The following is a 22,766-nucleotide window of genomic DNA, read 5'->3' as shown; positions in this document are numbered from 1 at the left end:
CAATTAAGGTGGTCATAGTTAAAGTCAAATTTATTTTTTTGATAAGAAGAAGACCAATTAAGGTGGTCATAGTTAAAGTCAAATTAAGGTGGTCATAGTTAAAGTCAAATTTATCATCCATAAAAGTAACCGATCCGTGAGTTTGACCTTGTTGACTAACGAGACTCATTTGACAAAATCCGAGCCCATAAACTTACCTGCAGTGAACTGCTTCTTCTAAAACCTAATTTTCTTTCTGCGCCTCACTCACTCACTCCACTCCACTAGAAGAAATTCCAAGCTCAAGAAGAAGAGGGGAAGTATTATAGAGCACTTCATAACAACTATACTGTAATCAACAACACCCTATATGTAAGTGTGTGTTTCAAGATTTGGTTTGCCCTAATTTTTCAAGCCTTGATTTCTTAAATTGCATATTGATTTACTCTATCAGAGATGTGATGCACTAGCATCATAGTATATATCATCATTAGGAATTGATATTGATGCTGTTGAAATGGATTATTCATCAAAATCTGTAGATTATTCTGTTCAATTGTTCGGTTATGGTTTGGTTTGGCTGTGGTTCTATAATAGCTGTGATATGAGGTTTCTTTGTTGTTGAAACCCATCCACTGAAGAATACAAAAATAGAGTATAGATTTCAAGTCTCCAATAAAAATGGGAGAAAATCTTGATGTTGTGTAGAGCTGTAAGAATATCTCTTTGTTGTCTACTCTCAAGTAAATTACAAGACATTATTAGAAGAGCTAAGAAGGATTCAGATTTGAGTTTATTAACTTCGGATACGAGATTGTTGAGTTGTGAATTTGCTTCGCATCCTTGGATTCTTGTCATTGCTTGTTCAAATGTTGTTTACCAAGTTGATTCGAGGTTTGCCGAGAGTACTGCAATCATTCTAGCCAAGATTGACTTTGCTGCTGCGCGTTGAGATGAGCCGTCCCATTTGTAGAACGGGGGTTCTTATGGTTTTAATTTCAGTATAGCAAGTAAATATTGCCTATATATCTTTGATACCAGAAAGCCACCATCTCCTGTGATGTTGTTTACCAAGTTGATCTGAGGCTTGACGAGAGGAGTGCAAGCATTCTAGTAAAGAGCGAGTTGTTTTCTGCCACGAATTCGGATGAGCCGTCACATTTGGTAGAGGGGTGCTGATTGTTTTAATTTCAGTATAGCAAGTAAATATAGCATATACCTCTTTAATACCAAAAAGCCGCTATCTCATGTGATGTTGTTTACCAAGTTGATTCGAGGTTTGATGAGAGGAGTGCAAGCATTCTAGCAAAGAGCGAGTTGTTTGCTGCCGCGAATTCGGATGAGCCGTCACATTTTGTAGAGGGGTTCTGATGGTTTTAATTTCAGTATAGCAAGTAAATATAGCATATACCTCTTTGATACCAGAAAGCCACTATCTCCTGTGTTACAATGGGATCAGAATGTTGATGAAGCTACTTATATGCAGGCGTTCAGTGGATTCGACAAGGTATGCCTTTGATCACCAAAATTTTGTCTGTTGGAAATTTTTGATTAGTAATACAGTAGATGGTTAAAACTATGATTAATGCATCAGTGTATATGCATATGGATAAGAGATTCAAACTTCCGTAATTCTTATTTATGCTCGAGAATTTCAAAGCCATTGCTATATCCTTAAAATCATAAGTAGCCAGAAATGAGGTTTTTAGAACTCAAAGTTCGGTGTTTAGTGATTAGGATATAGAGAGACCATAGTAAAGCTGAAGCAAAACCCGAGCTATTAAGTCTCATTTAGTTACAATGGTACAGCAAATGTTCTTGTTTAACCTGTTCATTTTTGCAGATTCTCATTTTCAAAGTCTATCACTCACAATTGGTTTTGTTTACTCAGGTTATTTCTTGAATTCCGTTGACGAATAGATCTTGTAAATTAATCTTTTTGATTCATGGATATGTCTGAAGACTGGAAATCGTATTTCCCTATCCGCTCTGTCCATTTCCCACCTCTTCTTTTATCTGAACATTCTACAATAAAATCCTCTTTGGGTCCACTTCTGTTTAGCCCTTCTCCCGGAACCCAAAGAACAGAATTTTCATCTCCATGTATTCACTTTAAATCTGATGATTTCTCTACAATGTCCAACAACAATCTCGGTTTTCTCAAATGCCCTGACAATGATATGTTGGTTTTCTTCCCTAATGGTGATAATCTCCACAGACTGGGATTTGTTGAACTATCGCTAAAAGTAGATGAAAAACCAGTGATAGATACTGCATCAGATTGTGAATTCGAAAGCGGTGGAATTGCTAAGATTATGGTTACTTCTGTGTATGATGGTGCTGCTTCAGCTGCTGCTGCTGCATTTGCTTCTCCTAAGGGGTCTCCACCTGTTTCAGCACCTTCTGTTACCCTAGGGTTTTTTTTAGCATGTACAACCAGCTCTACCCATTGGTTTAGGATTGACTGTATCAATTCTCCAAGCCTGTCTTTCATGCTTGTTGGAATCCATATTTGGAGGAAGAATGTCTTCTTTTGTTAGATGGTGGAGGAAGAATCTTGTTTGATGTCAGTTGCTGTTCTGGAACTCAGATTTCATAAGCCAATATTAAAAGAACTAACATTGATGTTTACTTTTATGGAAGGATTCAGATGTGGGTTTCTGAACTTTAGATATGAGATGGTTGAGTTGTGAATCTGCTTGGCATCCTCGGATTTTTGTCGTTGCTTGTTCAGATATTGTTTACCAAGTTAATTCAAGGTTCGACGAGAGTAGTGCAAGTATTCTACAATGATCGAGTTATTTGCTTGCCAAGCATTCAGATGGGGGTAACAAATATTTGTTACATTTTGTAAAGTGGGTTCTGAAGGTTTCAATTTCAGTGTAGCAAGTAAATATAGTCTATATCTGTTCGATCCCAGAAAGCCGCTATCTGACTATCTCCTGTGTTACAATGGGCCACTCACTGTGGTTTTGCCATTTTGCTGGGGTCATTTTTGAATAATGACTCGTTTTTCTTCTTCTTTGGGCCGCCTTTGCCAGCTCCACCTGAATCAGTGGCTTCTATAGTTTCAGAATTATGCCACACCTTTTATTCGTGGAGGTTTTTTTTTTGGATCTATCTTTGTCCATCGCCAATGATATAGTGGTGATTGCCTCATATCTATCTTTGTTTCAATTTCAGTGTAGCAAGTAAATATAGTCTATTTTCAGAGGCAATGCGTCTTAAGACAGAAATCATTTTGGGATTCTGCATCGTCAATGAAGATCTCTTAGACATCCATCTTGAGTCAGATGTTGTCCACAGTTTTGACAGATATGTAATGCTTTTTGGTAGTTAGCTCAAATCAGACTTCGTAATCATTCTCCATACACCTCAAGGAAGCAAGCATAGCTTGACATATGATAAAGTGGAGGTGAAATAGTTCAGCAGTTGGGTCATTTTAAGCAAGTCCAGTTCTGTAAAAATTGTAACCAGAAAAGTCTCATTTTGTGCAAGTTCAGTTTGATAAGAATGCTAACCAGAAAAGTGGCAGAAATAGCAGCGGCATGAGCAAAGCATAATATCGAAGAAGTGCATGTTCAGAAGAAGAATATATGTTGGGGACATTAATGAATGTAGAAGGGAAGACAAAAGGTAAAAATAGAAGGTTGTATTCACTGCTAGATCTGAATGCGCGCGTGTAATAATGGAAGCTTAGAAGATCAAAGTTGACTATTTAGATTGGGAAGAAACTTGGGGTATAGGTCAGCAAGGAGCACTACTTGACATCCAGGTGAACTACTTGGGGTCCCCAAAATTCATGAAAGAATGTCTCCACTTACCTCCAGCTCTCATCAATGTTGGTAGAACTGTGCCTGTCACAAGGGCTCTCTGGAAGCAGCAATGTCTACTCAGTTTCAGGTATGTCTTCCCAGTAATTTCCAATACAATAATTTCAGTTTTAAGCCTTTTTTGCAACCTCCTTTAGTCTCTAATCCACCTGATTTTTGTACTTGTTACGTTCCGTAGCATGCCTATATGATATTCAGATGCAGCCTACTTGTTTCCTTTTCTTAATGTTTTTCTCATCTTTATAGTACAAAAGGTTTTGTTTCAGTGTTTTATCATTTAAAACTACCTTTTAAGATAGGTTCATTTTTTTTTATCTGGAATTTTGTTCTATAGGTTTTGTAACTTGTATCACTTCATAGTTCATACTAAGAAGTTTCAATTGGTTGCAAATCGTGATGCACATCTGGACATCAAACCTTATTAATTGACTGTTTGTGTTCAGAATTGCGCCACTATATGCTCTTTCGTAAAAAAAAATCTGCTGTACTCCGTTCTCTTCCAATGATTCGGCTTCAATCTGTTTGTCTTCCTAGAGTGATAGCATTATTTCTGTACTAATTTATGGCTTCTTAAAGAGAATCTTGGCACAACAGACGATTTCTGCTAGAAATCTGCAAGCTTCACGGAATCAAAAATTGTCTGGGATTATTTTTCCAGATCTAAATCTGGTGGCAAAGAGGTCTCGAGACACTGGCTTTCAACATCAACGTTCTAATCTCAACTGTAGTTAAAACTTTCCTCCAGAAACGAGTACTCTTTTGGGATCCTCCTGTCGCCTCGTGATATTCAGTGGGAACACTCTGCATTACGGATCCTCAATTTGTTTCCTGGCTTCCTGTTTAGCTTTGTGCTATTTTTGTATCTCAGTTTTCTCTTTTTGGTTTTGCATTCCGCCTTGTTCATCGGAGTTTGCTTTGTATAATCCACTTTGGAGGCCAAATTGGATTCAATAAACTTGAGATTGAACCGAGATTTTTACTCGAATGCAATTGTAGAGTTTTCTGTTTCTTGTTGAATACATTTCTATTTGATTCGATGAACCAACCATGGATTTCTATGAGTTCGTATTCTATGATTTCTATGACAAAGTACTGGAGGATGAATTTAACACCTGCATAATGCACCAGTTCTACTGAACTTTCACAAAATCTCAGCATAAAAAAAATCGCATCTCATGGTAGAATTGAGTTTCCATCGTAACCAGATGGCAAAATTCACAGATCACGACAACCAACAATACTCAGTAGACTGGTGAGAAAGATGCAGGTGTGTATCATCATCAATCCCAGGAGCCATTTCACCAGTAAATCCTCAAATACATAACACAGTGACATACCTGCACATTTCATGAGTAAATGAACAGAAAAGGTGACAAAATGAGTTCGTCATCCGACCACAAATATGAGAAAAAAGCACATTCATTTCATTATTACAGAGTACACTTTTACAACTATAAATTAAAACATCAAACAAGTAAAAGGGGTGCCAGGCATCCTCCTTTCTGTATTCTTTAGTGAATGTAATACTAGCTTTTCCTTGCTCTTTAAACCTCATATCTGGTTGAGATCATTGATCTTCCATAGCTTGTAAAAACTAATCTGGTTGAGGTCATTGATCTTCCATAGCTTGTAAAAACTAATCTGGTTGAGGTCATTGATCTTCCATAGCTTGTAAAAACTAAGCTGGTTGAGATCATTGATCTTCCATAGCTTGTAAAAACTAAGCTCGCTGAGATCATTTATTTCTTGAGCCATCTTGAGACTATCCTTGCTTTTTAAACCCCACATCTAGTTGAGATCATTGATCTTTCTTAGATTTTGAAGACAAATCTGGTTGAGGTCATTGATCTCTTGAGCCATCTTGAGACCGAGACAAATTGGTTTTGAGATATCTGCGTCATAAGCAACGTCTTGAAATCTTCTTTTGAAATTCATTTCAATTCTCGTCCCGGCATGTCTTCGGCATCATAAGCGACGTCTTCAAATGCTCAATTACAAGTATTCACCACCTTGTTCTCCACTTGCATTCTCTCAGCATCATAAAGAGCAGGTGGAAAACTTGTTCAATTAACTCCACATTGACAACCACCACTAACTCCACATTGACAACCACCACTAGAACAATCTGCAAAAGAAGCGACACTATCAATCATAAGTTTTAACAGTTGGAAACAATATAAGCAAGACCAGTCATTACTCAATCTCATGTCTAATTAGCTGCAAAACCAATACGAAGACGATGAATAAAAACTAGGTAATACATGACTGAACGAAAGAACATGACCATGGAAACAGAAGACTACTTGATTAACCACAATTTTGCAAGCAAAAACAGAAGATACAAACCCAAGTTAAACACACGACACACCACCCCTGAACAAACATTACAAACCCGATACAGAAAACCAAAAGAGAATCCCACAAACTCAGTCACAACTTACATAGAGATCCCTGACAAGAGCAAAAGAAACATAACTATTGAAACTGAGGACAACTTGATTAACTACAATGGTAACCAGAACAACGTAATGCTTCTAAGTCACAATAAAGCTACAGTGGCAACTTAAAACAAACTTTTGATGTACTGTGAAGCTTCTTTATTCACACAGCAAGTACTTCCATTCTGGACAGAGAACTAAACAAGCTAAAATGTTATTGGGACTATAAAAAAACCATAAAAACAGAACATATTCAATACTCATTAACATTTTTGAATAATAGTGAGCCTTAGATAAAACCAACTGACCTGAATCAATCTTGCGCAGATGCCCCGATAGCAATGTGAAGTTTTTCTTAATCAGACCTTTGGAGATTCCAAATCCTTTAACCAGCCCCACAATGAGTTCATGTAAAACTATAACCCATTTGATTCACAAACGTTCTAATAGTTTCTGTTATCTTCTTCTCAGAAGCCAACGGAAGACTACTTTGAATTTGGTCTTCAGACCAACCCCATTTCGATCTGGTTTAGTGAACTCGTAGCTTTTTATGATTTAATCAATGAATCTGGTTTACATGTGGAACTGATTCTAATGAATAGACAATTACTAGTTTGTAATCGTGGATCCCTTTATCTAACCATCCAGAATCATCCTAAATTGATTAAGAAACTTTTTGTATTCTTTAGTGGAAGGGTTAAATAAACATACAACCCCCAAAATCAAAACGATCATAAATCCATAAGTAAATCACACTATTACAGTGACTAAACAATTCAAAATCACAATCTAAGCATCTGATATTACAATCCATATTAGCAGCAGCAGCAGCATCTAATTTACCCATTTTCTAATGACAAGAATCATAAGATGATGCAATTTTAACAAATCAGGATTAGAGATTACCAACAACTGCAATTGCAAACACTGATTTCTCTGGCAAGCTTACAGGAATTGCAAGGCGCTGCTCTTAGTAAATTGACATAGCATTTCCTCTCTTTTCTCTCTGGATCTTGATTTTTTTTTCGGTGAGGCGATGAAACTTAAGGAGTGAGGCGATGAAACTTAAGGAGTGAGGCGCCTCTTTTAGGTTGAGAAACTTATCTCCAATCTCTCTGCCATTTTATGATGCCCATATTTCAAGTTCAGCTAATCCTAGGGTTAAGGATTAATTACCTTAATACGTTGGCCCTAAATGAGACACATCAGGTTGGAGGCTGAAAAATTGACATGTGATATTCTTGGATTCTCCGCAATTAGGGTTTTTGGATCGATTGTCGGCTATATGCAGTTGATTTTCTTGGATTCTCTTTTCATGCATTAGGGTTTTGAGGCTGGGTTGTTGTTAGGGCCGTCGAACGGTATTGGTTTTTATAGAAACGGACGGATATTATCCGAAAACGTATCCGATTAGTATCATGGGCACTCACCCAGTTGAGAATAATCTAAAATGTGGCTCTCAATAGACTACTTGCAACCCTGTAACTTCCCAATTTTTGCCATCTTGGTATCTATTGCACACTTGCAGTCATATGTGTTGCCTCAGGAGGCAAATCTGCCAATGCAGAGGTCAGTTGTATAAGAAGCTTGTTCTATAGATAATCAAGATGAGTTTGTCAGAAACTCCAAAACTGAAATATCAAAATTTTTGATAACTCATAACATATCAAAGTTTGTCAGAAGACATTTTCGAGAAATGAGACAGGATGGCATTTGTAATGTCCTCTCTATCTTTATACCATTCATCATTCTTATGTTTAAGGGTGTTAATCCTTAGCCTACGGTAGTTTTGTTTAGCCGACATATGGAAGAAGTTTGTGTTTCTATCCCCTAGTTTAAGAGAATTTTCAGTGGCCTTTAGCTTCCATATGGCCTCCTCAAAATGGCACCACTTCTCTAGTTCCGAATTTAGGTGAATAACTTCTGAGGAGTTTTCCGGGAGATTTCTAACATTTTTAGCTCTCACTATTGCTTTTGTTGTTTTCCTTATATGATGTTGAATGTTCCCGAAATAATCCCTATTCCAATTCTTTATCAATCTTTTAACATTTTTTAATCTGGACACAAGAGAGAAAGCTGAAGAGCCCTGGATATCCAGTTTCCAGGCCTCTTCAATAATCTCAAAGTAGAAAGGATCTTCTAAGAAGAAACCAAAAAATTTAAAAGGATTTGCACCGTCTTTCCAAATTGGAGAAGTTTTTAGAAAAATAGGAGAATGATCAGAAGCTATTGGAGGAAGGTGATGAAGGTTAGCATAAGGGAAAGTTGTTAGCCAGCTATTATTTGCTATAGATCTATCCAATCTTGCTTCTACGAAATCCTTACCCTTACGTTTGTTTGACCAAGTATGAGGGTATCCTATAAATCCCACATCAATAAGCTTTGCTTTATCTATAAGATTATGGAAGAAAAGACTCTCAGTTTGGTTTATAGCTCCCCCCCCCCCCCCCCCCCCCCCCCCTCTTTTTTCCCCAGGCTCTAGGACAAAATTTAGATCTCCCATCACAAGTCAGGGAAGATCCACAGACCCAGTCATATCCTGAAAGTAATCCCAGGATTGAAGTTTGTTTTTCTTATAAGAGTTGCCATAAACACAAGATAGCATCCACTGAAGAGATGCGGCTGTGTCGGTGATAATGGCATCAATTTAACAATATTTCATGTTAATAATGTCAACATTAATGTTGGCATTCCCAGCAAGGAACAGACCTCCCGCCGTTCCTATGACACCTTTAGGGTTTATTACCACATAGTCAGAGAAGTTAAGCTTTTTAATGGTCTTCTGGACTATTTCCTTAGGTTGTTTGGTTTCAGAGAAAAAAAGGATATCCGGATGGTACTCTTTAACAAGGTTATGTAGGTGTTGCTTTGTGAAAGGCTTTCCTAGACCTTGAGCATTCCATCCCAGGATATTCAAAGACATTTTAATCGTAGTTGGCCAACTTGTGGCAGGGTTCGCAGGGATGCTAGATATCTTGTTAAGAGTGGTATGATTGACTTGATCAGGGTTTAAAGAGTAACAGGAAATGTGTGAGAAGTTACCAAAGAGAGCCACCTGAAAAGATTTGTTTCTAGATTCAAAAAGGCTATCAGGTATTGTTTAAAGATGGATGAAAAACAAAGGCCAGAGATAAGCAAAAGCCTTAGATCAAGAATCTGTAGGAATTTCCGACGAATTTCAATTATCGTCCAAAAACTAGGAGAATTGGCATGAAGATTTAGAGTTGTTATATTTCAGATAATTAAGATGACACAAGTAATTTAGAGCAGAAATTTCTAGTCTACTGTGATAAAAATTCTTGCAGTAGGTATATTGATTTCTGAATTGAAAAAGAAGTTGTGAGTGACTTACCTGATTTTCCTCCTCTACCTCCTCAGTAGTAGCTCCCATTGACGCCTCTCCCCCATTTATGTTGTCTCTTTTATCGTCTATATTACCTTCTGAATCTTTCACAGCACCACCAAATGGCGTCCTCACTATCGCAGCTTCCAGAGAATGGATTTTTTGAGGTGGTTCAAAGGGTTGTACTAACCAAGGTATGACATTGAATGGTGGTGAGTTGAAAATGGGAGGAACATAGAACGTCTTCTGCAGTTGATCTGATCCATTGAATGATGATATTCCACTTTTTTCACTTATTTTCTTGGTGTTGAAAGTGAAACTGGGATTTTCTTTTTCAATGACTTCATTGGAATCAATTGATTTTTCACCAGCAGAAAAGTACAGATGAGGTGGGATAAGGACTTTTTCAGAAATTTTCGATCCACACTGGTTATGCTTCTTTTCTTTTGGATCCTCCGAGATTTCACCCATTATCTTTTGCAATTTCCTTTTGAACATAAGGGCTTCCATCATGTGCTTTCTTGCCTTTACTCTTTTCGACTTCCCTTTTTGCAATTTTCCATTTCCCTCACTTCCCGACTGATTGATAACAATTCCTTTTGAATTACTGACCGAGATTTGGTTTGTGATTTCCTCAGAAATGAAGATTGGGGATTTATTCAAATCCATTCCTTGACCTAGATGTTCATCATCTTGTATGAGTTTCAACAACTTTCCTTTGTTCAATTTGAGATTTAATCCTGGTGCCATAGTTTGTTGATTTGGATCTTTTGGCATGTTAAGTCTTTCTCCCTGATTTGAGATCTTCCTCCTTTGTTCCTTCAGGTTTTTTCTTTCCTTGTATTATTCCTCTGCAGAAAGCTTCACTTTCTCTTCGATGCTTATCTCTTTACTTATGAGAGGGTCGTTTTGACTTTCAATAGCCAGATTGAAATTTGTGGATAAAGGCACCTCTTTGGGTGCCCCAGTCTCTGAAAGTTGGATTTCATTAGTTGCAGTTAGGACCAATTTTCTCGAAACATGATGGTCCCATGGATTCTCTTCTGAAACAGTAACTGAGCTTTCCATTGACCTCGTCCTGGTTGAGTCATGTGGTGGACCATGGATGTATTCGAAAGCACCGCCCAAATTAGCATTAACTTCTCCAGGTAGATTCCATCTTTGTACTTTGTTAACTCCCATTTCTTCTGTCTCCATCCATAACCTTTTTGAGGCAAAGTTACTAGCCATAGAGACTTCACTTTCATTCGTGCTGTCAACTGAGTCTTCAAAATCAGTATCCGAGACTTTGATGCTGAAACCTGGTGGAATTTTAGGTGCCGGTAGGTTTTGTGTCATTCTGGATGATGACGTTATCAACTCCTCAAACTCGAAACTTCCTCAGCCACGCTTGGTTTCCCTACAGGTGGTATTTTTTCCATCTGGTCGTATGCTTGCGCCATATTTGGTACCTCTTCATATTCCGGCTCATAAAGAACGGGAGAGAAGAAATCCGGTGAAGGGGCTCTACACCTTTCTTTTGGATGATTTATGATTCTACAGATCTTACAGAAAGATTTAGGGAGAGGTTCGTAGTACAACATAACATCTAGCCAATCATTTTCTTCATGGTACAATCTGAAGGTTGCTTCGAGCTTTTTGTTTAAGTCCATTTGTACAAGACATCTAATGAAAGGCCTAGCATTATTGCAATCCTGCGGTAGTTCCTTCATGATAAAAGTGCCAATCTTATTCGCTATCATCTCCGGTATTCCTTCCCCAAAGAATTCCATGGGAAGGTTCAGATAACTAACCTAAAAGTTAACGATAGTAGTATTTATTAAAGCCGACGGAATAGCGAACTGGTAAGCTTTAACCACTAGAAGCCATGCATCGTACTTTGAGCGAGAGTATCTTATGGCTCTTTGAACATCATCTTGATTCTGGAGCTCAGTGATGAATTTGTTGTTTTCATCCGATCCAGTCACTAGAGTTGCTAGAGGTTGATAAGCTAAAACCCAGAGAAATTGGAGCATTTGCATCATTCTTCTTATATTGAGTTTGAAGGGACAGAAAATGTGTGCAACAACAAAGCATTGTGCTTTATTTTTGCACCTTGAGCTAGTTTCTTTTAGAATGACAATAAACTTTGAGAGAGATAGCTGAGAATTCATCCTGTCAATCATCTCTAGCTCCATCGGAGATTCAGAGGAGGGCGGAGGTTGAATGTTCATAGAGGTTTTCGGGAAGAGATCTGAGGTGGATACAAACTTTTTTTCTTTTTTGAATAGCTTTGAGAGTTTATTACAGAGACTCATCATTAAGTCATAAAGGTAAAGACCAAACAACCACCATTTTATTTTAAAAGAAGCAATAAATGCATGGGATAAGGTGTGTGGTACTTTTTTGTGCATTTGAATTTTGTTACTGTTTTTCATGATAAAACAAATGGAGATGCGATAAATGTGGATGAAGATTGAGGGCGACCAGACTAGGCAGCACATGGGGATAAGAATAATGAGTGCAGTTGCAAGGGATTAGGATATGGGACAAAGAAAGATATTCAAACATAGACTGACAATAAACCTTGCCGAATATCAGGGGGTGAAATTCTCTTCAAGGATACGACAATTAATGAAGTAGGATAGGGTGAAGATGAGGTATGGGTTGAGGGGAAACTAGCAATAGTGAGGGTGCCTTTAGCGAAGCCTGAAAAGTAACAGAGAGATAATCAGAAAAACAAAGAAGTTCTTAAAGGATAGATATTTACCGGTGGGAGAGACGTCGCCGGAGAGTAGGAAGCTTTGGGAAAATCAGGTAACGATGATTTAGCTCATGGTTTGTAACAAGAGAGACCAGATGAGTGAAATTTACTTTGAGATTGAGAAGAACAATAATAAAGGTATTATAATGAAACTTATGTTGTTAAACCAGGTGTTCGAAAAGATAATTTTGTGTTTCTCATGAAAGTTTTATGATGACGTAAAGATGACCATCGCGGAGTCTTTTTTTCTTTTTTGAAAGTTAATATCATTGAAAACAAAACAAAAAATTACAAGAGGCCATTTTCCCTGTTGGCTACCCTTATCTCAGTGTAAGGAACTGAAATATGAGAAACCTCCAACAGGTTTTCCTCAGATGTGATTACATTTGAAGCTAAAGAGCTAACATCAACAGCTAAAGCAGAAAAGAGGAAATGTGGCATTAGTCTCCATTGTTGTTTGTAATGGCACTGCGTTCTTGCTTGCTTTTCCAGAACATCTGCTACATTATTGCTACTCCTATGGATGAAAATAAAACCCAAAAAGTGCTCACAAGTCTGTAGGATTCTTTGATCTTTAGTTACTATGGCCTTGTTTCTCCAGTGAATTGTGTTGTTGTGACCCTGAGTGAAAACAATAACTCCTTTGCAATATCCCTCTATCCAAAAATCTTTGTAGTTCATGATTGCTGCCCACTTTGCTGCTTCAAGAAAAGCTAGAGCTTCTACCTCTTCAGGGCTGGAGGCATTGATGGTCCCAGATCCAGCTTGGATAGTTGTACCTGCTGAAGAACGAATAATTAGACCATAACCTGCAATTTCATTTTCATTAATCTATGACGCATCAAAATTAAGCTTGAATTGGTTCAAAACATGGGGCAGCCAAGTACTATTATTGTTTGACATCCTAATAGGGTTATTTATAGGGCTTGTGACTAAACTGTTTGTAAGATTAAGCCCAACTTCAATTGAGGCAGGATTCAAAGAATTAGGAGACCAAAATTTTAAATGTCTAAGAACAGCCAAAGAGAGCCGAAGACTAGAAGTAGATTTATCCTGAAACACCCTCATACACCTTTCCTTCCATATCAACCAACATTTAGTAGCAACTACTTCAATAATATTGTTTGTAGATTTTCCTGCAATCCAGTTAGTGTATAAGCTCAAAAAAGAAAGATCAGATGTGAGGTTGAAGTTCAAACCTGCCAAAGGAGGAAGCATTCATAGAGATTTTGCATAAGAACAATCAAAAAACAAGTGTTGTAAAGATTCACAAGGATGATTACAAAAAAATGCAGTCAATATCAATGTCGTCCATATATTGTCCTAAGATTTTTCTAACTGGTAAAACAATCAATATCAATGTCGTCCATATATTTTCCTAGGATTTTTCTAACTGGTAAAACATTGTGGATGCATTTCCAAAAAAAAAAAATCTTTATTCCTTGAGACACATTAAGCTTCCAAAATTCTTTCCAGAACAAGACAATAGCTTGAGGACACTGATTTGGAGAGTTACACTGAAAATTTGCCAATTTTGGTTAAAAGCCATCTTAAGATATCCCTTTTCGGGTTCCCATTGATGTCTGGAAAAAGTTTGATATTTAAAATTCTATTACAGTCATATGTATTGGCTCCAGAGGCAAATCTGCCAATGCAGAGTGGTGCAATTTTACAATCAATTTCCAAGAAGCAAAAACATGAAATAGGCTGTTATCTTATATCTTCAAGGCAATAAAAATTTCATTTATGAATACTCAAATTAATAACAATAATTTTCACTGCTCTTTTCCGCAATTGTAAATGATGAAACCTCGAAGTTGAGACTTCAATCTAAGTAGAACAAAGTGACAATTTTTCTAAGGTTCTTGGCCTCTTGACATGTTTCCATAAGTAAGCGACTCTCATGAAACGCAAAACAAATGACTTGTTGTACATTCGATAGGATGTCCCAGTTACACAATCTGTTGATAAGGAGGAAACAAGTGAATTGGTTGACAGATTACGACCAAATTTGAAAGAAAAAAGAATAAAGATTGTAATTTAACTCGCAAAGAAGGAATACAAGTAAAAGACGAGAATCCTGATTGAAGTCACTTGCGGGGTTTGCTCTTACATTGGAATATAAGAGCAAAGGGAGATGATCATTGTGGGGTTTCTCTATTACATTTTTCACCTACATATAAAGGGTGGAAAAAAGGACGTGAGTGCATTACAAGATAGCCCACAAAAAAATGATCTGTTTCCCTTGCGCAGTGTGCCCAAGTTCCCCAAAAAAGACACAACTCATATAGATATGCTCCATGAAATGTTACCGAGTAAAAGATGATAACAAGGAAATTGGATAAGACAAAAATACATGACACATGGAATGAACTATTTTAGAGATGAAAATAGAAGGAACAAGATATAACATGACATGTGCAAAAATCAGATCGCTTTGTCTCATGAAACAACATCTTGGAATCTAAACTAGAGAAAAGAAGCTAATCTGAAAAAACCCAAAGAGGTGGCGAAACAAGTTTATCGATGTTCTCGAATCACAAATATGAAACAAACACACTCAGGTCACTAGTCCAGTGTAACTTCTGACTTCTACATCTTGAAAGTGGAAATATAAGCATGAAAAAGTGAATTCAATATCATTACTAAGGTAGAAAAGTTAAATCAACACAAACAGAAACGAAACAGAAAATTATTTTATAAAGATTCCTGGATCACTATATACCTTTTGAAATCAAATCGCACACCTAAATCAACTCAGCTCAAAAAATAATAATTAACCCAGAAACAGAAATACTGAGCTTGTCAAACCAAAGGAAAGGGTATTCTGACTGTCTCTATGGAGAAGGAAATCGTAACACAATGACCAAAGAGAAAGTGCAGAACAGCCAAACTATATAATTTTCCAATCAAATAAAACAGTGAGGGAGTAGGAAATCTTACTTTAGATAGCGAAAAAGGAAGGGTGCTTGACTGCCTATATGTAAAAGGGGTGCATTCTGCAGCAACATGCATCCTCCTTTTTGTATTCTTTAGTGAATGTATTCCTAGATTTTTCTTAGCCATCTTGAAACAAAATCAGGTTAACATCTTTGATTTTACGAGCCATCTTGAGATGGAGTCCAACTGGGTTCCAAGTATTCGCATCGTAAGCAACATCCCGAAATGTCTTCCGCATTTCATTTTGAATCTTGTCACGAAATGTCCTCCGCATCATAGGCGACGTCTTCAAATGCTCAACACGAAGTTTTCACCAACCTGTTGTCCACTTGCGTTCTCTCAGCATCACATGGTATAACCCAACACTGACAACCACCACTAGAACAATCTACAGAAGAAGCCCAGATAATGATCAAAAAGATATAACTACAGTGGAAACAAGTAATTCTTATTAATAAGTTCTGTACCATTGATAAACAACAAAAGCAAAAGTATTAATCGGTTTCAAATCTCACTCGGTCTCAATTTTACTAGCTAGAGATGCAATAAGAACACTAAACGAAAGAAAAAATCAACAGAAACTGAAAACAACTCGATTAACAACAATGGTACCCCAAATTACTACTGATTTAGTACTAAATATGCTGTGTACTTGAATGTGCTGCACAGATCCAACCTACAACGGCAACTTAAATTTTGTATGCAATGTCATGCCTATATTATTATCATCTGATCGTTCAAGAAGAGCAAGAATTTACCCTAAATAGAAGAAATTTTTCGATTCAGTACTCTAGTACCAACAGTTTCTTTCCTAATAGTGCTTCCAATTTCAGACAAACCTAAACAAGCTAAATGTTACTGAGACAAGCCAACTTAACATAAAAGCAGAACACATTCAAATGATTGCAAGCTCTTCAGATAAATTCAACTGACCTTAGTATATCTTGAGCAGCTGCCACAGTAGTTCTGTGGAGTTTCTCTTAATCAAACCTTTGGAGATTACAAACCCGCTAAGCAAATGCTTTAAAAGATTTACGGCATAGTATATAACCCATTTGAGTCACAAACAAGCATTATTGCCATCATCTTCTTCTCAGAAGCGAACCAAACAACCACCATCCTTAAAGAAATTCTATGCTCATTCAAGAATGAAGATTATCTCGTTCTCATTCTCATTACTGTTTTCACCACCACTATCAATAGTGGTCTTCTGTCTCTTTGAACTTCTCGCAGGAGACAAACCCCATCTCTTGTAGGGAATCATTCAAATCGGAATCTTCCTAAGGTGATTAAGGTATTTTTGTATTCTTCAGTGGATGGGTTAAAGAAACATACAACCCCCAAAATCATAAATCCATAAGTAAATCACACTATTACAGTGACTAAACAATTCAACATCACAATCTAAACAGCAATCAATTTCATCATCACAAGCAGTATCTAATTTATCCATTTCTAATGACTATATTGACATGATGGTGAAGTTGATAATAAGATGCAATTCAACAAATCAGGATTAGAAATTACCACAGACACTGATTTCTCAGGTAAGCTTACAAAAATTGCAAGGCGATGAACCCTGATCTTGATATTCTTTTGGGAGGCGATGAAACTCAAGGAGTGAGGCGCCTTTCTTAGGTTGTGAAACTTATCTCAAAACAGGTTACTCTCTTGAAATGTGTTTTGAGGCATACCAAAATGTTTGAGGCATCCGGCCGAACCTAGGCAAAATACACAAGGTTCGGCCCAAATTGAGTATGCCTCAAAAAATTTATGCTATGCCCCAAAACAGGTTACTCTCTTTTCAACATCAGGGTTTTGAGGGGATGCACCTGAGTTAAACTTTTGCTCGTAGGCTGGGTTGTTGTTAGGGCCGTCAAAACGGATGTGCCCAAAACCGGAAACCGTATCCGATTAGTTATCAGTGACAGAAGTTTGTCTACTGGGCACTCTCATTGGGTTGATAATAACGTAAAATGTGGCTGCCATGTGCCAATAGACTTATGTTCAGCAACCCTGTAACTTTACAATTGCAGTCATATGTATTGGCTCAAGAGGCAAATCTGCCAATGCAGTGTGTGTCGGAGAAACTAGAGTGGTGTAAATTTACAATCAATTTCCAAGTAGCAAAAACATGAAATAGGCTGTTATATCTTCAAGGCAATAAAAATTTCATTCATGATCCAATTAATAACAATTATTTCGACTGCTCTTTTCCCGAATTTTCAATGATGTAACCTCGAATTTGAGACCTCTCTTTTCGGTTTATCGCCCATTTCAATATTTACTTCAAATACTTTGGTGAAGAGGAACACTAGCAACTGAAGAAGACACAATTTTCTTTCTCTAAAGTGATGTATAAATATCTTGAACTTTCAGGTTTTTTAATCTAAGTAGAACAAAGTGACGATTTTTCTAAGGTTCTTGGCCTCTTGACATGTTTCCATAAGTAAGCGGCTGTCGTGAAACGCAAAACAAATGACTTGTTGTACATTTGATAGGATGTCCCAGTTGCACAATCTGTTGATAAGGTGGAAACAAGAGAACTGGTTGAGAAATTACGACCAAATTTGAAAGGGAAAAAAAACTGTAATTTAACTCGCAATGAAGAAGGAATATAAGTAAAAGACGAGAATCCTGACCTGCTAGCTTCTATCAAAGGGAGATGATCATTGTGGGGTTTCTCTATCACATTTTTCACCTACATATAAACGACGTTAGTGCATTACAAGACAGCCCACAAAACAATAATCTGTTTCCCTTGTGCAGTGTGCCCAAGTTCCCCAAAAAAGATATGCTCGATGAAATGTTACCAAATGCTCGACGAAATGTTACCGAATAAAAGATGAAAACAAGGAAATTGCCATCACACAAGACATGCGCTATTTCAGAGATGACAAATTGAAGGAACAAGATCTAACACGACATGTACAAAAAAAACGCAACAAGTATATATGCAGGGATTGTGTGAGATTGCTTGTCTGTGGGAGCAGAAGGAGGTGGCAACATCTAAAATGAAACAATTTCAGTCTGCACTTAAAATCTCCATAACACTAACGAGGTCCCAAAGCATAATCAATACCTTAGTGGTAAGAGCAGGCTAAAGCAATTGACTGACCTACGCTGCAGTGCATGTTCATCATCAATCATCTTCCCAATACATTGATGTTTCGGGTGCCTTAACACCACTTGTTCACTTGACTCAGGCTAGCATATATTTTTCTTGTCATCAACTTGACATAAGTTGAGCACATACACTGGTCTAGTTCAGCACATTTTGGGTTTATAAAATCTAAAACTACTGATCGTATTTCAGATAGATTCGTCGCTATTGTTCTTGACTACATCATAGATTCGTCACTATTGTCCTTAATTCGTGACTACATCATATAACTGCCTTGGGACACAGCATCTCCTAGTAAAAAGCAGATCGCTTTGTTTCAGGAAATAACATCTTGGAATCTAAACTAGAGAAAAGAAGCTAATCTGAAAAAACCCAAAGAGGTGGCGAAACAAGTTTATCGATGTTCTCGAATCACAAATATGAAACAAACACACTCAGGTCACTAGTCCAGTGTAACTTCTTACTTCTACATCTTGAAAGTGGAATATAAGCATGAAAAAGTGAATTCAATATCATTACTAAGGTAGAAAAGTTAAATCAACACAAATAGAAACTCAACAGAAAATTTATTTAATAAAGATTCCTGGATCACTATATACCTATTCAATCCAAATTGTACACCTAAATCAACTCAACCCCAAAAACAATGATTAATCCAGATAACAAAAATGATGAGCTAGTTCAACCAAAGGAAAGGGTACTCTGACTGTCTGTATGGAAAAGGAAATCGTAACAAAATGACCAAAGAGAAAGTGCAGAACAACCAAACTATACAATTTTCCAATCAAATAAAACAGTGAGGGAGTAGGAAATCTTACTTTAGATAGTAATTCTTGGCTCTCGGGAGATTGCATCTTCAAACTTTGAGGTAATATTACCGTAAGTTGCTCTGGCCTCTCGGCCCGTAAAGCACCCCTTATAACAGCTGCATTTGTCCCAGATGCTCCCGATGTATAAATATGATTTTTCTGCCGCCAAACTAATATCATTAGATTCAGGGAATTTACAGGAAAACACAACCAAAACAATTAGACGCCCGTTAGATAGAAATCACACGGACCTATAGACTGGAATAGGACCTAACCAGAAATCTTGGGTTGATACAATCATCAAATAAAAAGGATAATCCACAAAATAAACATTTTATTTGACCAGCTAGAAGAGCATGCAACAGGATGAAGGCTCGCTAGTCAGTAGTCAAACTGGCAAAACATTGAGATGTTAATTGGGTTCATCAACAGTGAATAACAGCATTCTTTAAATGCAAGTCATACACAAGTGTGCCACTGCTAGACTACCTTAGCTCAATTCATAACAATTTTATGTGCCAGTCTTCAGAATTTAAAATCCAAGTAAAAGTAAGGTTTTAGCAACTTACTGTTATAACCATCGCATAACTAAGAATTTCAATAAGTTGTTGATGCATGAAACCCATATTTCGTGTCCCGAAAAATCCAATTGCTCTTGGACCCTGTTGTTGGATTGCTAGCAGCTCCTGAACAAATTAAACGGGTCTTAGGAAAACAAACAAAGTTCAAATCCATGATATGTTCCAGCTTACGACCAAAATCGAAAAGTGTATACTTTGTTAGTGTGGTAAGATGCAATCTCTTTGTGAGGCAACACTATACTATTCGTCACTGAGACGAAGAAATCTTACAAGCCAAAATCAGACTCTTGATCCCAACTCATAAGTTTTGAAACTATCGCAGTGTTTACTTTAAATGACAAATGGTCGGCTTGCTGAGATAAGTCTAGCCTGATAAAGCAAAGATGGGTCTATGGTTCTCCAATGACGGAGTCAGAGACATCGCAAAAATCCATCGAAAAAGAAAGCTTTGTGCTTAACATTCAGGGACAACAATGTAATCTCAGAAATACGCAGACATTTTCGTTCTGTCCTGTCACAAATATAAGGAAACTCTACTCGCTTTTTACTTCATTTAACCAGAGAGAAGAATCAGCACACGTAAGTTGACTAATGATTTTGTGCATAACTTGGGTGAAATTCGGGAAAAGTTCAAAAGTGATTTGTGTTTTTTATTTGTGCAGCATGGTTGATTTTGATCTTTTAAGTTCATTACTTACCTGCAAGTAGTCCACATCTGAGGAAGGTTTGAATTCAGACACCATATATGACCCTGAGCCTTCTACCATGGTCTGAGCTTGAGTAGGAACTTTTGTGGCAAAATCTTCATCAGATCCAAACATCCGCACTTCACTGTCCCCCTCATTTTTCGAACTACTCGCATCCTCATCTCTTCTCATACATCCGCAAAGCCACTATACCAGTACATAAACAAACACAGGCCCTGGCAGTAAATCATTAGTGAAAACCAACAACGCCATGATATGATTCTTCATGCTATTTAAGTTTCCCTAGTAAACACCCCAACTAGCCTACATACTTGAAGAAGAAGGCTAACGAAAAAGGAAACACAAGGGAACATTTTAAGAGAAAAACAAAAACGTGAAGAGGCTACGCATAGTTGTTCATAGCAAGATGGTAGTTACCCCACCCCAGAAATGTATTCCCTAGTACTCACAAATACGATAGATTAGCATACTGTTTTCTTGTCATTACCATAAGCATTATACTTGAGCTTCAAATTCAAGTATGAATAAGGATTTCTGGTCTTCAACATATATATGAGTAGTATTACTCAAGCCTAATAAACACAATACCCATTGATTACAGAATTCATTATACACAGGGCAAAGACTAGTTCACCGAATTTCTTGACTGGTGCATTAAAACAAACATATTCCAGTCGTTAAAAAACCAACTCTATAATTTGACCACTACCATATTTGATAGATACCAACACTTATCCAAATTGAAATTGAATCACAATTTATCCTACAATTTCACTATTACTCTGGCTATAGTATCAAAATTGTACATCCAAATTCAACCCAATTGAACTATAACTTTCAATTAAATCACGAACAGTTGACAAATTAAACTAATACATGTGAAATTTCTGACTTACCAAGTTTGAAGAATTAAGATTCCCTGATTTAAACTTTGAAGTAGAAGAAGATCTCTGCTTTGATAAACCCCATTTTCTGAAAACAGGTTTTTCAGAAAACCCGTAACAATTAGATGAAAAATCAAAAGAAGTAGAAGAGAAAAGGGGTGTTGAGGTTGGATTAAGTGGAGTTAAAAGTCTCAGTGGACTTAACATCTCTCTTTTCTGTTTTGCCTTTTCTCTGAACCCTTTAAGCTTTCTTTTGTTTAGTGATTTATTGGGAGGAGAAAGTGAAGAGAATCTGAATCTGCTGGGGCAGAAAGGAGGAGGAGGAGGAGAAGAAAGAAGAAGAAGATATTGGAAGAGAAAATAATACGTGTGAATGAGAACCACCGAATGACAGGCCACAGACAGGAGGAGGAGAAGACCTACTTTTTGTTTGGGGTTTTTGCACCTGCTTTTTTTTAGATTTTGGCTTCTTTTGGGCTGATTTTTTTGGGTTTTGGTTGGGAAATGAAATATTCCAAATATTCAGAAGAGCAAGCACCATGGTTTGCTTGGTTAGCGAGATATGGTCAAATGTAGCAATGGGCAAGTACTATGATAGCAGGAGCAAGCACTATGGTTTGAACCATCATTTGGGGCATATCCAAAAAGTTTGGAGCATTTTAAATAGTGCTTCTGTGGTGTCCCTTATCCACCATTTTTCATAATAACAAAAATGTCTTTTTTATTTTTATATATATATATTTTTTACTTCTATTTTATTTTATTAATTAAATTAAAAAAATTAGTTATTTTTTAACTTTTCTTTTTAAAGTTATTAATTTTTTGTTTTTATTTACAAACCTAAATTCGGCTGACAGGTGATATGTCGAACCTAAGTTCTTTCAAAACATACGTAGGTATTATCAGTCGAACTTGTGTTTGGTGAAAACATATCTAGGTTCGGCTAATAAGTTTATCATCCGAACTTAATTCTGCAACTGCATAACTTAGGTTCGGCAGATTCGATAAAAAAAAATAGGACATCCGACCTTAGTATTATTATTCTTCATAAAGTGAAGTTCGGCTATCATCTTCATGTTTAATTATCATCTGAACCGTCATCAACACTTTCAGGATGAAGAAAAATGAGAATTTCGGCTGATAATTTGATTTTTTATTGTTCACCGAACTTTGCTCTGTAATTGTCGTAAAAAAAAATAATTCCTTGCAATAAGAAAATAAAAGGAAGGAAAAAAATCAAGTTTCTAAAAAAAAGTTAATAATAAAAAAAATAAACTAAAAAAAATAAATTTTTAAAAATTAATTAATTAAACAACGGTATCTAAGTAACTTAACCACTCATTAGACATCCATTATTACCCCACACTAGTTAGGGCCATCCATAT

The 22,766-nt window shown here is 36.9% G+C and overlaps 1 protein-coding gene and 2 long non-coding RNA genes across 4 annotated transcripts; 1 reads left to right on the top strand and 2 right to left on the bottom strand.

The window, feature by feature from the left end:
* The first annotated feature begins 226 nt into the window (after nucleotides 1–226).
* On the top strand, nucleotides 227–4,860 carry LOC113319033. Its single transcript, XR_003345030.1, has 2 exons — nucleotides 227–1,486; nucleotides 1,871–4,860. It is a non-coding gene; the product is annotated as an uncharacterized LOC113319033 (long non-coding RNA).
* A 9,194-nt stretch (nucleotides 4,861–14,054) lies between these two features.
* Nucleotides 14,055–16,933, bottom strand: LOC113319026. The gene is made up of 3 exons (XR_003345024.1): nucleotides 16,210–16,933; nucleotides 15,280–15,664; nucleotides 14,055–14,509 (listed from the first exon to the last, which is right to left on the bottom strand). It is a non-coding gene; the product is annotated as an uncharacterized LOC113319026 (long non-coding RNA).
* A 422-nt stretch (nucleotides 16,934–17,355) lies between these two features.
* On the bottom strand, nucleotides 17,356–21,788 carry LOC113319014. Of its 2 annotated transcripts, none has more exons than XM_026567321.1 (6): nucleotides 21,394–21,788; nucleotides 20,489–20,683; nucleotides 19,779–19,895; nucleotides 19,219–19,368; nucleotides 17,919–17,977; nucleotides 17,356–17,796 (listed from the first exon to the last, which is right to left on the bottom strand). In XM_026567321.1, exons 1-6 carry the CDS (start codon nucleotides 21,586–21,588, stop codon nucleotides 17,661–17,663), a joined length of 852 nt encoding a protein of 283 aa, XP_026423106.1. In that variant the 5' UTR covers nucleotides 21,589–21,788; the 3' UTR covers nucleotides 17,356–17,660. The 2 variants fall into 2 exon arrangements, with proteins under 2 accessions (XP_026423106.1, XP_026423110.1); XM_026567325.1 differs by having other exon boundaries at nucleotides 20,489–20,712; nucleotides 21,394–21,528.
* Between the last annotated feature and the right edge of the window lie 978 nt (nucleotides 21,789–22,766).

This window comes from Papaver somniferum, chromosome 1 (genome assembly GCF_003573695.1).
Source record: "Papaver somniferum cultivar HN1 chromosome 1, ASM357369v1, whole genome shotgun sequence".
Classification (NCBI taxonomy): domain Eukaryota; kingdom Viridiplantae; phylum Streptophyta; class Magnoliopsida; order Ranunculales; family Papaveraceae; genus Papaver; species Papaver somniferum.
Note: the sequence above shows the minus strand (reverse complement) of the source record. Positions and strands in the feature narration are given on the sequence as shown.